Source organism: Centruroides vittatus, unplaced genomic scaffold (genome assembly GCF_030686945.1).
Source record: "Centruroides vittatus isolate TY-2023 unplaced genomic scaffold, ASM3068694v2 contig_680, whole genome shotgun sequence".
NCBI lineage: Eukaryota > Metazoa > Arthropoda > Arachnida > Scorpiones > Buthidae > Centruroides > Centruroides vittatus.
In genome coordinates, this window is record NW_027122427.1 from 1,193,810 (window position 1) to 1,208,308 (window position 14,499).

Consider the following 14,499-nt stretch of genomic DNA (forward strand, 5'->3'; position numbering starts at 1 on the left):
ATCAGTAACCAACCAGTTTTTAAACTTTTCTTTTGTAATATCTTCTAGTGTGTTATTTATGATCTCCTTTTCAATAGACAAAACTTCAACAGACTAATTTAAAAAAATTCTCAATAGTCTTCTCAGACACGATCTCATGACCTTGCCAAAAGATATACTTCTATTCTACTGCTAGAATTTCACTAATCAGTTCATCTTTGATTTTCATCTAGTTCTAAAATTTTTGCATATGTTTCATTTCTGTAGGTATGCCTTTAAGTCAGATATTATTCTTTGGTTGAATCAGTGATGATGTATTTGCAGGAAGGAGTATTATTACAGTAGAGCATCAATTAACCGAAACAATTCGTGACTGGGGTTGTTCGGATAATTGATTTTTTGGATAACCAATTATGTATGAAAAAATCTATTAACCTATCCCATGTTGAAATTCGTTCAAATCCTGGCATGTCCTTAAGTACCCTCTCATGGTTGCACCAGTGCTGCCAGCTAAAACATGCACACCAACAAAAATAATATTGGAATAGCCCAAGACATAGCCAAATATTGCAGCGCCATAGCACTAGTGGAAATTTAAATTTGCCGACTGGAACGCTTTCGGTTAATCGAAATTTGGGTAATTGATGCTCTACTGTATAATGTTTTTTAATAACACATTGTCAATATGAATTGTGAATGTTCTGTACAATTGTCTACCATCAAAATAATCTTTTGTTTCAAGTTTACACCCCAGTTAACTAAGCAGTTGTTAAAAATGTCATTTAGCCATTTCCATTTGAACAGTAATTCACCAGTAAGCATGGATTTATAATCTAGGATTTTCACTTTTTCCAGTCACTAGAAGTTTGTTTCTGGCCTTGCATATTAGGATGACAATGAGAACTGTAATATGTTCCTTTAGTGATTTAAATCCTTAAGCACTTTAAACATATAAGTAAGATCAGGCATTGCACAAAAATAAAGTGCTGTTTCATCTGCATTGTAGATATTCCTCAATGAATATTTAGAAATAATTTTTGGTCATTCTGTCTTTATCGACAATTCAGCCAATGCAGAATCAGAACTCTTCTCCTCACCACGAATGAGTTTGTCCACAATCTTTTTTCATTTTCTCTACAGATTAAATCACCCATAGATTGCAATAAAACTTTTTTTTCTCATATTTTTAACTAATTCTGCTGCTTTATGGCATATTAGTGGTCCATTAATAGATTAATCTTTTTCACAGATATTAGTAAATTAAAGTTTCAAATCTAACTAAACTTTATTAACTTTTCAGTTAAATTTCTCTTGTGATTTTAGTTCTTATTTTTTGATTTCCATATTCAGTCTGTTTTTCAAAATTTTGCATAGTACTGGCTATGAAATTGTTTACTCTGCATTGAATTGACTGATTTTTGCAACGTATCATAGTGTTCTTTTGTGCAAAAATCTTAGCTTAATAGAAAAAGCAAATAAGAGATTCAAAGATGTATTTTAATTAAACAGCAATGAAGATCGTCGTCTTCGACGACAGCAAACAATAGCCTATAAATGAGGTAACAAATGCCAGAAGTCTAAATTTAAACTACAGTACTGAGTACAAGATTATAATGAACATTTTAATGTATTAAGAGTAAATATATTGTATGATTGGATGGTTTTAAATTGATTCAGACTTGTGCCAACATTTTTATTGAGTATTATAGCTTATAACCATATTTGTTTTGTCAGTTGGCTGTTATTAATCATCTAAGCAAATTAAAGTTACATTAATGACATAATAGTAAATATAAAATTTCTGATTATGAAAAAACATTTTTTGAAAAAGTTATTTATGTTGTTTCTGATGATATCTGTAATTACAATAAGCAGTACCTACTATATATGTATAATCTTACTCTAAGCAATAAAGTCATAAATTTTATTCTGAAAATTATGAAGCAGCAAGAAATGTAGAATGATAATGATCTCAATGATTTATTAATCAATGCCTTCCACATAGCTATGTATAATAGCATACATATTAATAAATGTTAAATTAGAAAAATTACTCATTCTACATTAATTATAAGACTATATTGATTAAAATAGAAGAATATATAAGCTTATAATCCACCGAAATTGTTAAATTTTATGGTATGTTAAACAATTTCAATATTTTTCTATTATTTAAAAGGATTTTAGAAGGATATTTGGAAACAAAATTTTTAATAAATTGTTTTTAATTTGTTTCAGGAGAAAAATGGCCTTTTAACAGAATTACGTGAAGTTCAAAGTTTAATTTGTTCTCATGTACATCAAGTGTTCATATCAGATCCTCATTTAGCTAAATTAGTACATTTTCAGGTAAAGTTAACTATTTAATTATAGTAAATTAACACATGTACATCATAAAATCTTATATATTATTTAAATTTATATTAATATTTATTAAAACCTTACCAACATTTTTCATAATTCTTCTTTTTTTTTTTTGTTTTAAATTACATTGATGTTTGTGATTACTTCAAGTATTTCTGCATAAGTTGCATGTTCTCAAAAGTGTAGATATAATTAACAGATGCTGAAAGATATCAGTTTGATAATATTTTAATTAGAATTCATGGAAATCATTCATCTTAAAGCAAAATAATTTCATCTCTAGTTTCTCAAAAAATTCAAAAATAGAAATAACATGGATGAACATATTGCCATATCACAGAAGAATTTCAGATTGATATACAAAAATTTCATACTTTTACAAATGTTATTTTTCTTTGCTAAGTTTATTAAGTACAGTAACTGAGTCTCCAAAGACTCGGGTCTTTGGAGATTCAGTTACATAATTTTTAATAATAATAATACATAATATCCCTGTGTTCTGCACTGCCTGGTTTTAGCTAGATTTTCCACTATTAGGGATATGTAAATCTAATAAACTGAATTCTAATAAAATTATACAGTGTGGATATATGCAAACACACATAAATTAACAAAATTTATGCTGACCTATAAATAATTTTTTCACTAGAGCCACGACACTTGCTCCAACACCGATTCTTGATATATTTAAAATATTATAATAATTCAGCTATAATTGAAATTGTAGTTCATATTTTATAACTTATAAGAATTTTAATACCTTTATACTATTATTTTTATTAATTTAACAATATAAAATTAAAATTTTATGCAATGTAATATATATTTTAGGGTTATCCTAGTGAACTGCTTTCTGTGACAGTTTCATCTATTCCATCCATGCATATCTGTTTAGATTTTATACCCGAATTACTTAGTCAGCCTCATTTAGAAAAGCAGGTAAATTAGTTTTTTTCTTTTTAAATAAATAAATAATATAACAATTTGGAAAAATATTAACACAAAAATTTTCTATTGAAGGTCTTTGCAATAGAACTCGCATCATATTTATGTCTTGAATATGCTATTCCAAAATCTCTTAGCATAGCAAAATTATGTATAAATGTGGCACATACTCTGTTAGGAGGTAAGTTACTGTGTACATTTTGTGTTTCTGTTCTTGATTATATAATTATGATATAATTACAATGGTAAAATATGAAATTAAGTTAAATGCTTTTAATAGTACAGAAAAAAATAAAATAAATTCATGGAATCCAAAAATTTCCAAATTTTCCGTACTGTATATTAAAGATAGAGACAGCATATATTTTGACATAATATATTCCTAAAAATATTGTTCAACTGTTGGACATTTGACTTTAATACAGAGTTGCATATCATAAAGGCAGTTCCATTCATACACAAACATCTCTAAACTAGATAAATTTATAATAAGCTAAACAACTACCGGATTATATCTGACTACTTTTTCACAATCATATTTAATTAATTTTTAAATAATTTGTCTTAGAGATGGTACCTAACGTCTCCCTCTAGGACAAATTATTTAGAAATTAATTAAATATAATCACAGTAGCCCGATATAATACAATAGTTGTTTGGCTTATTGGAGTTCTGTTCCCAAAGAGCTGAAAATCAGAGGAAGATTTTAGAGTTTTACAGTGAATGTTACAATGCATAAAAAATTATTAACCTTGTTAAACCATAGATGAAATGGAAACAGGCAAAAATTAATTTTTACTATGTCACTAAATCCAAAAGTGGTTTAATGCATCATTGCATGATAATGAACAAAATTTTTGTGTTTCAGCCAAAAACATGTGAAAAATGTGCTGTTGAATTTCGGAAAGTCAAGGATTGTCTACATGACATAATTTTCTTCTCAAAGTATAAAAATAAATTTTGTTATATTGTACATTATAACAAACATCTGATCGAAAGTATAAAATGAAATCCTGCATTACATTTTTATAATGATATGAAGTATTACTTAAATTAAATAAGAAAAGTTGCTGTATTATTAATAAAAATTATGTTCTCACAAGTTAACAATTAAAAAAAGACCGTTTAATTTACAAGTTTGTTAATAATTTCTTCATACATAAATCTTCATTAAAGTTTACATAATAATCATATAAACTTTAATGATCATTTATAAAACTTACAACTGATTACTAAGAATATTCAAATGATTGTTCATTATTAAATCAATATGATAATTTCGAAAATTTCTTCTTAGTTATCCCAAGCGAACAGCATCCTGTCTTATTTGTTCCTGCTCTACCGGCACTAGTGAGAATGTGTAAAGCCTTTCCTCCACTATGTGAAGATGTGGCAACTTTGTTGTTGCAATTAGGAAAAGTGTGTTTGTCTCATTCTTGTGTAATTAACAGCGTTTTGTTATATTGTCCAGGTATGTTATAATGTTTGGATAATTGTTTTATAGTTCTTTAAACTCTGGATAATTCAAAATTTGTGTGTACATTTAGTTAACTAAGCAATTTTAAACTGCTTCGGGCACTGTTAAATTTCATGTCTAATGTAATGTTTTTTGTTATTTCAGATTTTTCTTTAAAAGAATCTGATGGCAAACTACCAGATGTATTAGAGAGGTTGCCTTCTAATTCTTATCTCTCGCAAACTATCAAAACATCATTCAGCAAACTTTGTGATATTGTTGTATTTAATCATACTATATATTAATCATAAAAAAGCATATTTTTTTATAAGAAAAAATATTCACCCTGTAAATTAAATGTATCATATATGTTTATAAATTTGTTTTTAATGCAAATCCACTTAAGTGAATTAATATAAAAACTATTTTTACAATCACATTAGACCGTCACGATAAAATAGACCAGAGAATGATTCTTAAGTTTACCCAAAATACGTGCTTTAATAATTTTTTAGTGTTAAAATATTACCTTTAATTAACCAAACCCAAAAACTTTTCTTACAACAAATTTGCACCATTACAGAGAGAGTTTTTTTCACTATAAACCACTGATAAAAAAAAAATTTTTTAAATAAAACAGTGATTGGAATTTCAGCGGTGATTCTATTAACTATTACGGGAATACATACGAGGGAAAACTAATATTGGTTAGACAGTCCATTCAGCAGCAAAAATCAAATGTTCCAGATGTTTTTTGTGTGTGTTTATTCTTGTACGTATTATAAAAAATACAGAAAAAATTTTTCAGATTAGAATTTATTCATAAAAATATAACATTATAATCAGTTTTTAAAGGTATTGAATACAGATATAGTTTGGAAGTAATTAATGAAGACTTTTCAAAAGCTTAAAAGAATTATAAATTGTTTAGTTTATAGTTTCAAACATAATAGTTATTTTAATATCAAACTTTGATCATTTTGCACATTATTATATCAGTTGAAATTGTAGCAGCATTACAAAATAAAATGATCATCATTTAAGAAGGCATAATCTCGGCTTCATAAATTTAATTATATAGGGCAGTGCAATTAAAAAATATATAACAATTTTGTTCAGGAAATTGGCTCCAAGTCAACATATTGGAAATAATTTATTCAATCTTTAAAATAATTGCTTTCTGTAATACTGTATTTAATTGTGAGCCTACGAAACAAGTCGAAAGCAATGTTATGTTGGACTATGTGACAATCCAGTTATCAATTGTTTAATTGCATCACCCTATATAATTTCTCAATCTTTAAAAAATGCATTTAAAAAGAATAAATTATTATATAAATATATAAAATATCTAAAAGCAAACTAAATTGAATTTCAAAAATTGATTATTTAAAGGAGAAAAATAATCGTGTTTCCGATTTGAATGCCAACCGACAAAGTATAAGTAACAAACGTGGACGGATTTTGGATCAATACATTAATCACCGTATCGGTATTGCTCACGATTTATCAGTATTTACATAAACAGAATGGCACGGCTTACATTATGAAAGTTTAAGTGTGCTGTTATTCTTATTAACTATGAGTAAAAATAGTTGCTAAGCAACCATTTGTTAACTTTTGTACTGTACAGTTGTATGTAACAAATTATCTTCCCGTAGAAGTATTCCTTATAGATATTTCACAACATCCACATTTGATATTTTCACATCCAGATTGACAGCTGCAAAACCCTGAAACACCCTGTTAGGTAAATAAAATAAAATAGATGTAATTCTTAATAATAAATTTGAAATTCATAAAATTATTATACAAGTAAGTTAAATTAATATGACAAGGTATGAAAATAATTGGTAATACAAAAATTTGTATAAAGACCTGAAACACAATAAAGGGGTTAATGATGTAAGCAAAAAAAAGATCTTAATGCAAGTTCAAGTCCATATTTCCCCTATTTAATGCTTAATAAGATACTCTAAACCAGTGATGGGCAAACTAAGGCCCGCGGGCCAGATGCGGCCCCCTGAAATGTTCTTTCCGGCCCGCGTGACATTATTCCTAATCTGACGAATAAAAAAGAATACAGGCTATAAGAAAAATAAATATTTTCTTCTTTTTTCCTCTCTTTCGTTTTATATCAGTGACGACATACAGATTTATTGACTTATCCTAGATATTGCAATGTTATGTTGAGAGTGAGAGGCACTGGCTGCTGGTAACTTTGTAGCGAAAAGTAAAATTGGCAACACGGCTAGATATCGAAACACGTTTCTTGATTCAGACCTGTCTTAGCGTTGGCGGTTTGCTAGTTTTACTCTGCATATTGTGAAAAATTTTAGCCCTAAGATGTTACCTAAGAAAAGTAAAGTTGATTCTGAGTATGACACTCAGAATCAAGTTTATCATGTTTTTAAAGATAAATGGACTTGGAAGTACTTTTTCACAGTTTTTAGGGATAAACCACTATGTCTCATCTGCAACAAAACTGTAGCAGTGTACAAAAAATGTAACATTTCACGACACTTCAACTCTAAGCGCAACGATGTCAAGATTAGAGCCATGACCGAAGAAGAAAGAAAACAAAAAGCATAAACAGTGACTTCTAGAATCGAAGCAATAGATAAAAACATCATCATAGTTGGAATCAAAGATTGGCCAATTTAAATTCTGCTCAATTACTATGGATTAAAGCTCTGATCTAAATGATACTACACAGTTGCTATTATTTATAAGAGGTGTTGACGAAAAATTTTGTATTACAGAGGAACTAGTATTCATGAGGTCGTTGAAGGGAACTACAACAGGGTCAGATATTTTTCATGAATTTGTGGAAGGAATTTCAACTTTGAAAGTACCTATAAATTGCATATGTAGTATAACAACAGATGGAGCGAGAAATATGTCAGGGAAAAAATCTGGATTTGTTGGGATCTTTAATGAAAAATATCCAGATAACAATGCTATATTTCTATATTGCATCATACATCAAGAAGCCCTGTGTAAATTTGCTTTGGACATGAAACCTGTGCTTGACGTTATTGTGAAGCTGGTTAGCATGGACTGTCAGCACAACAACCATTACTTCGGCTTCCCTCGACAATGCAGCATAGAGAGAGACGGCAACTCTGGGGCTCCCAACAACAAAGCTGGATACAGGAGTGGCACAATGTTGTCTTTTCAGACGAGTCCTGGTTCTGTGTGCAGCATTCTGATGACCATATACGTGTCTGGAGGCTCCGAGGAGACCGCTCGTCGCCTGCTTGCATTCGATATCGGCATAGGGGCCCTGCACCTGGTGTGATGGTATGGGCAGCCATTGGGTACACGACACGCACATCTCTAGTTCAGATCGACAGTAATTTGAATGGAGATTGGTACATTTCTGACATCTTATGTCCAGTGGTTGTGCCGTATCTTCGAGGCCTGCGAAATGCCATCTTCCAACAAGATAATGCAAGGCCACATGTTGCATGTCATGTTCTGACCTTCCTCAATACAGAGGGTATTCAATTGTTGCCATGGCCTGCACGGTCTCCAGATCTCTCACAAATTGAAACATCTGGTCATGGGTTGCTGAGAGACTGGCCCGCCACCCCTCTCCAGCTAATACGGTTGATGAAGTGTGGCATAGACTTGAAGCAGCATGGAATGAGTTGCCTGTTTCTGTCATCCAAGCCCAGTTTGACTCCATGCCTAACTGGATAAGGCCCATTTTAGCTGCCAGGGGTGGAAACTGTTTCTACTAATTTCACACCCCTGTAAACCCCCAAACTGCTTGCAAATGTAATCATTTTGCCTTCATGCCATACTGTTTACATACAATAAATATCTTTTTTTTTATTTGTTTTCCTTCTTGGTGTTGCAATTTTAATGGCCAGCAGTGTATATAAAACCTTTCATAAAGGTTTGGCCACTTAACAAAAGTATTATTATTTAACTTTGTTAATTTTAAATATCTTTCCTTTATGGTAAAGCCATTACTATTAATCAAAAAGAATATTTTTACTACTTTAACATTGTAACAAACATCATGTATGTTACTTTTTATCACACAAAAAATAAATAAAATTCACTGCCTCAAAGTTTTAGCCTTCTATCTTAATTATAAATAGATGAAATTTGAGTACAATACAAAGTAACTAAAAGCATTTAAAAATACATGCAGCCCACAAAATACTGTTCATCACTGTTCTGAAGTAATTGGTCAAGCAACAAAGATTTGACAGAAGTCTGGGCAGTATAACTGACAATATATTTGAACAATAAGTTGTGCAACCAAAAATATCTTAGAGTATCTCCAGGTCATGTTTATCTGACTTTAATAAGTGCAACACAAAATGGAATGCAATAAGATGATTAAATAAATACAAAAATTATTAATTTTTGGAGAAAAGTATTGAAAAAATTTGTGTGATAGATAAAAATAACTTTTTAAACTAGTTTGTTGAATCTGAAAATCATGCTAAATAATATGTAACAATTATTTTATAAATAGCTTCATCAAATTGATGAGAAAAGATATATGTATTTTATAAATTTGTTGATTTGTATTCATTTTTTGGAAAACCAAGTATAAAACTATGACAACCAGATGGCCAAGATAGTTAAGGGCATCATTCTATTGTTCTGGGAGACTCAGGATTGAATCCAGGAGATGAAAAATCTCTAGAATTTTTTGAGGATGTGGTCTGTCCCATAAATGTCAAGCCCCATCCCTCACCACACAGCCACTCCCATTGTGAGCCTGGTTGATTAAAAGGCCTTGTTAATGCCTACAGGGCATAAATGGTCAAAAATGAAAAGTATAAATTTATTTAAATAATTAAAAGTGCAATTAAACTGAAAACAGAATGAAAATTCATTTTTGCAAATTATTTTGATACAATATCAAAACTATCTGAAATCACCCCTGCACAACAGCTAAAGATTTTTGTTTGTTGCCCAAAAAGTGTATGACATGAATCTGGTAAAAGAAAAGGTGAATTGCAGGTACCAAAGTATTGTGTAGGAAAGAGCAAGTTGTTCAAAACTAGAGGATTAACTGTATCTAACTAATATTGATCTAAATATAATTTCAATTCTTATTATAACAGACAAAGATGTTAATAGGAAGGTAAATCTGAATTAAAGAATATTTCTTTTGTAATGACTAAATTATTGAATACAAAATTGACATTGCTGCATATAGTAAAATAGTATACGATCATTGGGTTTAAGATGTTTATGTAAGCATATTTAGTTTCTAACAATAGAAGGTTTGATTTTTTAGTTTCAATCATTAAATAAATTTAATAATAATTATTTTTTATTTATTTTTTTTTAACTCTCTCCGCCCTGTGGGCACTAAGAGGGCCTCTTTTAGAAGGCCCATTATGGGTTCGGCCAGGCCCACAATGGGGCGACCGGGTGGTGAGGGACGGGGCCCGACATATCCGAATGGACCACCCCCCCGAAAAATTCCTGGGGATTATTCGACCCGATCGGATTCGATCCCGGGTCCCCCAGAGCGGTAGGCTGCCACCTTGACCGCTCGGCCATCCGGCCCTAATAATAATTATTAGTTGATGTTATTAGTATTTGATGATTTTAAAAAAGTAACAAGTTTTTAAGAAATTTAGAATTTCTGATGGCTTTAATACAAAATTCCAATATAAAAATATCTATTTTGGTATTGAAAAAGTTTTGATAATCACCAAAGGACCTAAATTAATCAGTGTGATTTTTATTGTAAAGAAATATTGAGAACTGCAATCGAATCAATAAAGCAAAGGTTTTATTTGAAGTTTTTTAATGGTATAAAATAGATTTTATTCATAATGTTGTTTGCTCCTTTTTACATTCATTGATGTTTGTTCTAAAATAACAATATAAAAGTGCACCATTAACTGTGATCAACAGTTCAAAAGCTCAAAAAATGATTACAGAGATATCTAGAAAACTATTAAGTCTAAATCTTTTAAGTCTAAACTTCTGTCTAAATATATTTTTATTCTTCTCTTATATAGTGAAAAACATTATTTTAATTTTATGACTTATTTCTGATTTTATCTTCTACAATGTGATTTAATCATTCACACTACAGAAGATAAATTTTGGAGGATTCCATCTCACAAAGAATCACTCATAAACCTTTGATTTCTTTTTACTGAAATAATGTCTATAAGATATAATACAAGAATTTTACAGCAATTTAGTTTGAATTTTGATGGAAAGCAATAATTTGATAATACTTGCAAATAATTAATTGAAGAAACACTATTTTTTATGTTAAGTGCTTTGTAACAAAAAAAAAACAATTACACTAGTACTTTCAACATTGTATTAATGTCATCTTCAGGCAAAGAAAAAGGACTGAAAAACTGACTATAACAGTACAATGTCAAAAGTACTAGCATAACTGTTTTATATTATTATTAAAGTATTTAATGCCAAAAAAACAGTGTTTCTTTAATTAATTATCTGCAAGTATTATCAAGTTATATAGAATGTACTGTACCGTACTTGCAAATAGTATACAAACTGTCCACAAATAATACAAATCTTCACATAATGATTCTCATTCAACTGGACATCAAAATACTAACATCACTGATTTAAAACAATTTTATGCCTGGTGATATTGGTTTAACTTTTATGCTTGCTATGAATTTGCAATGATATCAAACACAACTGCAGTGTTCACACACTATTGCTCTAACAAATACTTTAATGTTTAATATATCCATATTATGTTCCAGGAATTTTCTCATGATTACAGAAGAAATTTGTAAAGATATTTTATATAAAGTCAATGGTAAGTTTCCACATTTTCATTAAAAAATTCTCGACACATCTAATCATGCCAGCAAGAAAAGTGTTGCTCATAACTAAACATGATGATTAGCAAAAGTGTCAATATGGTATTATCAAATGTAGGAACTGATATAATCAAGTGTAAAAACTTGTCACACAATGAAGCTAATTGTTCGTAAATTATCAATTACTTAGCAAATAGTCAGTTTCATAAAGTTTGCATTCAATTTTAATTAAAATAAAACTAATCTTTGAAAATATGGAAGAAATTATCAATAAAAAGAATTCTCTTTGATAAGACTTTTAATAAATTTATATGCAGATTATAATTAATGTTAACTTATTGGAAATGCTAAAGATAAACCGAATTTAAGATGAAGTACTTACATTTTTACAAATTCCTTCGGGATTTAAACAGAAACAGATGTCAATCATGTGAAGTTTCTAAAAATAATGTGTATATTTTTTAATAGTTATATGTAAAATTTGATGAATACTATTTCAAAATAAAACTATTTAAAGATATCAATCAATATTTTCTATTTAAAAGAGCAAATTTTTAAATTTTGTAAATTGGTTTAAAAAATAACTAATGCAAATATGCATTTTTTTAAGAGGCCAATTTTGGTGTTCATTATCGTCTTCGTCAAACCCGCAGTGACGTCCGATGGTGATAATTTTCGAGGATCCAATCGAGACGCAAACCCAGATTCCTCGGAGCAGCAAGTCAATACTCTACCACTCTTCGTAAGAGGCCTTCTTAAAAAATGCACATTCGGCATTAGTTATTTTTCCAGCCATTGGCAAGCGTATGTCTTATAAAAATGGGCGGTAAAGTAGTTTTTGCCCACCTTTCTCGGGCAACAAACATCCAAACAGTCGTCACACGACATCATCTGACAGTCGCAGAGTCTACTGCATTTATTGCAGCATCCGCATCCGCAGGAAAAACCGGAACTACAGGGATTGTTGCACATTCCTTTCGACTAAGGGAATAAAATAATGCAGCACATGTCAGCAATATACTTAATTTTACTACTTTAAATGAAATATTATTGATTTTATATTCTAATAAACATATAAATGGTACCTTTAGATATCTTCTTATTAGGTAAAGAATAAAAATGATGAGAACATAAAGAGAGACACAGAGAATAAGGATAGCAGCAGTAGGTATAGGTAAAGTTCTTACACCATTATCGGATCGAGTAGTTGGCTCCTGAAAGTATGAATTAAGAAAGAACAGTTTTAATTATTAAATCCTTAAAACCCTTAATAACTAACTCTCAAGCATGAAATCTTAGCTATAACATTAACACAGCGCAAAATTGTTAAATGTATTGTAAGAAGTTAAAACCAGTACTTTCAATTTAATTAAGCGATAAAACTAGTGCTTAATTTAGATTTAAATTATTATTTTTTTGAAAAAAACGGCCTTACAGATGTCATAACACCTCTCACGTTCAAACTCCATCAAGCCTACCGGAGCATTCTCCCCCTAGCGTCGTAAATATAAACTGAATTATTTATTATGCTTTGATTAAATAAAAATATGAAAATATATTTCTGTCTTATATTTCATTTGAAATGTTATTTTCTATTGGAAGAAAATCGTAATATAAACGTAAAATTAAACTTTCATAATGTTTGATGAAATTCCATTACATTGCTCCATTCCCAATTTACCGATCTTACTAAAATTTTAGACTTTAAATGGGAGATTTCTATAAATTAAAAACGATTACATTAAAAATTGTTTTTTTCTCGTACATACTTAGAAATTTAAATATTAAAATGTGGGTACTCGACCAACTTTTAGTTTCAACGAGGTCTATAAACATAAGGTCTACATAAGACACGATATCGTGATGCATCGCGGCAGTCGCCATTTTGGATCCTTTTGAGGTTTTGTGTACGGTGTTTCTAGAGCGAAGCTGATTGTTTTTTTCGATTTCAATTAATTGGATTTCTTGTTATAATATATTTATTTTAAAATGGCTTGGTGTTCAGCACCTAATTGTAAAAATTCGACAGCCAAAGATATAAGATTGTTTCGTTTTCCCGCTGACAAATTCAGGAGAGATAAATGGAAACCAACTAAGAGTTCGAGGCTGTGTGATGTTAGTGGATAAAATAATGCTGAAAATATAAATTTACGAAGTGTTTAAAATAACTTTTGCTTAAAACTTAAAATAAATTTCAGGAGTCACAATTTGAACTTAAAAGAGCGAATGGAAGAAAATTATTGAAATGGAATGCAATTCCGATCCTTTTTGATGTTCCAAATCCTCCACCCCGTCTGCAATTAAGAAGAAAAACAACTAGCACTTCTATAGTCACGTGATTATGCCACCCTCCCTTTATCGCGCAGCTTCTAACAGAATCCATTTTTTATCTTTAAATTGTAAAATTTTTGGCTTCGCTTCAAAAATTATTATTACATCTTTGTTTTCTTTATTTTTTCTACTTTTAAACAGTGTAAAATATTTTCTTATTGACACAAATGCTTTATTTGTGTCGAATTTAATGTAATTTGATACGTAAAACGCAAAAAATAAACATATCAAATTTCAACTCGCCGTAATTTCTCTCATGTTTCACCGATCGCCATCGGGTTTGTTTGTAAATGGGGAAGAAATATGACACTTTCAAATGAAGTCAGTAAAAATTTCGTACTACTGCGAAAAAATTTGTCAATATACCTCGCTATACCCCCTATCGCGAAAGTCAATAAACGTTGATTGTTTTATGACCCTATTTTCAAATGCTTCTTTCTGACTTGTAAATCGATCCACTAATTGGCAAAGTTTTTATTTTGTTTTACTCATATAAATGTTGTATTTAAACTAAAAAAATCGCCATTTTTCAATGTAAACCCATAGACCACGTGATGACAGTCGACAGAACATGGCGACGATGACTGGTATGTCGCTACTCTCATATCTAGGTACTCTAATCCAAAC

General features: G+C 29.9%; 3 protein-coding genes across 5 annotated transcripts in view; 2 read left to right on the top strand and 1 right to left on the bottom strand.

Annotated features, from left to right (window-relative positions):
* The window catches only part of IntS2 (integrator complex subunit 2), a 41,274-nt gene extending 36,134 nt beyond the window's left edge, over positions 1-5,140 (top strand). Inside the window, exons 14-18 of one of the 2 annotated variants that reach the window (XM_067276184.1) lie at positions 2,218-2,328; positions 3,175-3,282; positions 3,364-3,469; positions 4,586-4,759; positions 4,910-5,140. In XM_067276184.1, coding sequence (XP_067132285.1) covers positions 2,218-2,328; positions 3,175-3,282; positions 3,364-3,469; positions 4,586-4,759; positions 4,910-5,049 — 639 coding nt within the window. In that variant the 3' untranslated portion in view covers positions 5,050-5,140. The remainder of the gene's footprint in view (positions 1-2,217; positions 2,329-3,174; positions 3,283-3,363; positions 3,470-4,585; positions 4,760-4,909) is intronic. The other variant, XM_067276185.1, reaches the window with a different exon arrangement.
* Positions 5,141-5,544: 404 nt separating this feature from the next.
* On the bottom strand, positions 5,545-13,034 carry LOC136980138 (uncharacterized). Of its 2 annotated transcripts, none has more exons than XM_067276174.1 (5): positions 12,977-13,034; positions 12,627-12,755; positions 12,388-12,522; positions 11,924-11,980; positions 5,545-6,487 (listed from the first exon to the last, which is right to left on the bottom strand). In XM_067276174.1, the coding sequence occupies exons 1-5, from the start codon at positions 12,983-12,985 to the stop codon at positions 6,392-6,394; spliced, it is 426 nt and encodes a 141-aa protein (XP_067132275.1). In that variant the 5' UTR covers positions 12,986-13,034; the 3' UTR covers positions 5,545-6,391. The 2 variants fall into 2 exon arrangements, with proteins under 2 accessions (XP_067132275.1, XP_067132276.1); XM_067276175.1 differs by having other exon boundaries at positions 12,729-12,755; positions 12,977-13,005.
* Positions 13,035-13,530: 496 nt separating this feature from the next.
* On the top strand, positions 13,531-13,880 carry LOC136980229 (THAP domain-containing protein 1-like). Its single transcript, XM_067276322.1, has 2 exons — positions 13,531-13,656; positions 13,740-13,880. The coding sequence occupies exons 1-2, from the start codon at positions 13,531-13,533 to the stop codon at positions 13,878-13,880; spliced, it is 267 nt and encodes an 88-aa protein (XP_067132423.1).
* Positions 13,881-14,499: the final 619 nt, after the last annotated feature.

Coding starts and splice junctions, on each gene's coding strand:
- LOC136980229 (XM_067276322.1), top strand. CDS start 13,531: ATGGCTTGGTGTTCAGCACCTAATTGTAAAAATTCGACAGCCAAAGAT. Junction 13,657..13,739: donor AGAGTTCGAGGCTGTGTGAT/GTTAGTGGATAA, acceptor AATAAATTTCAG/GAGTCACAATTTGAACTTAA.
- LOC136980138 (XM_067276174.1), bottom strand. Junction 12,523..12,626: donor TAATAAGAAGATATCTAAAG/GTACCATTTATA, acceptor TTATTCCCTTAG/TCGAAAGGAATGTGCAACAA. Junction 11,981..12,387: donor ATGTTTGTTGCCCGAGAAAG/GTGGGCAAAAAC, acceptor CATTATTTTTAG/AAACTTCACATGATTGACAT.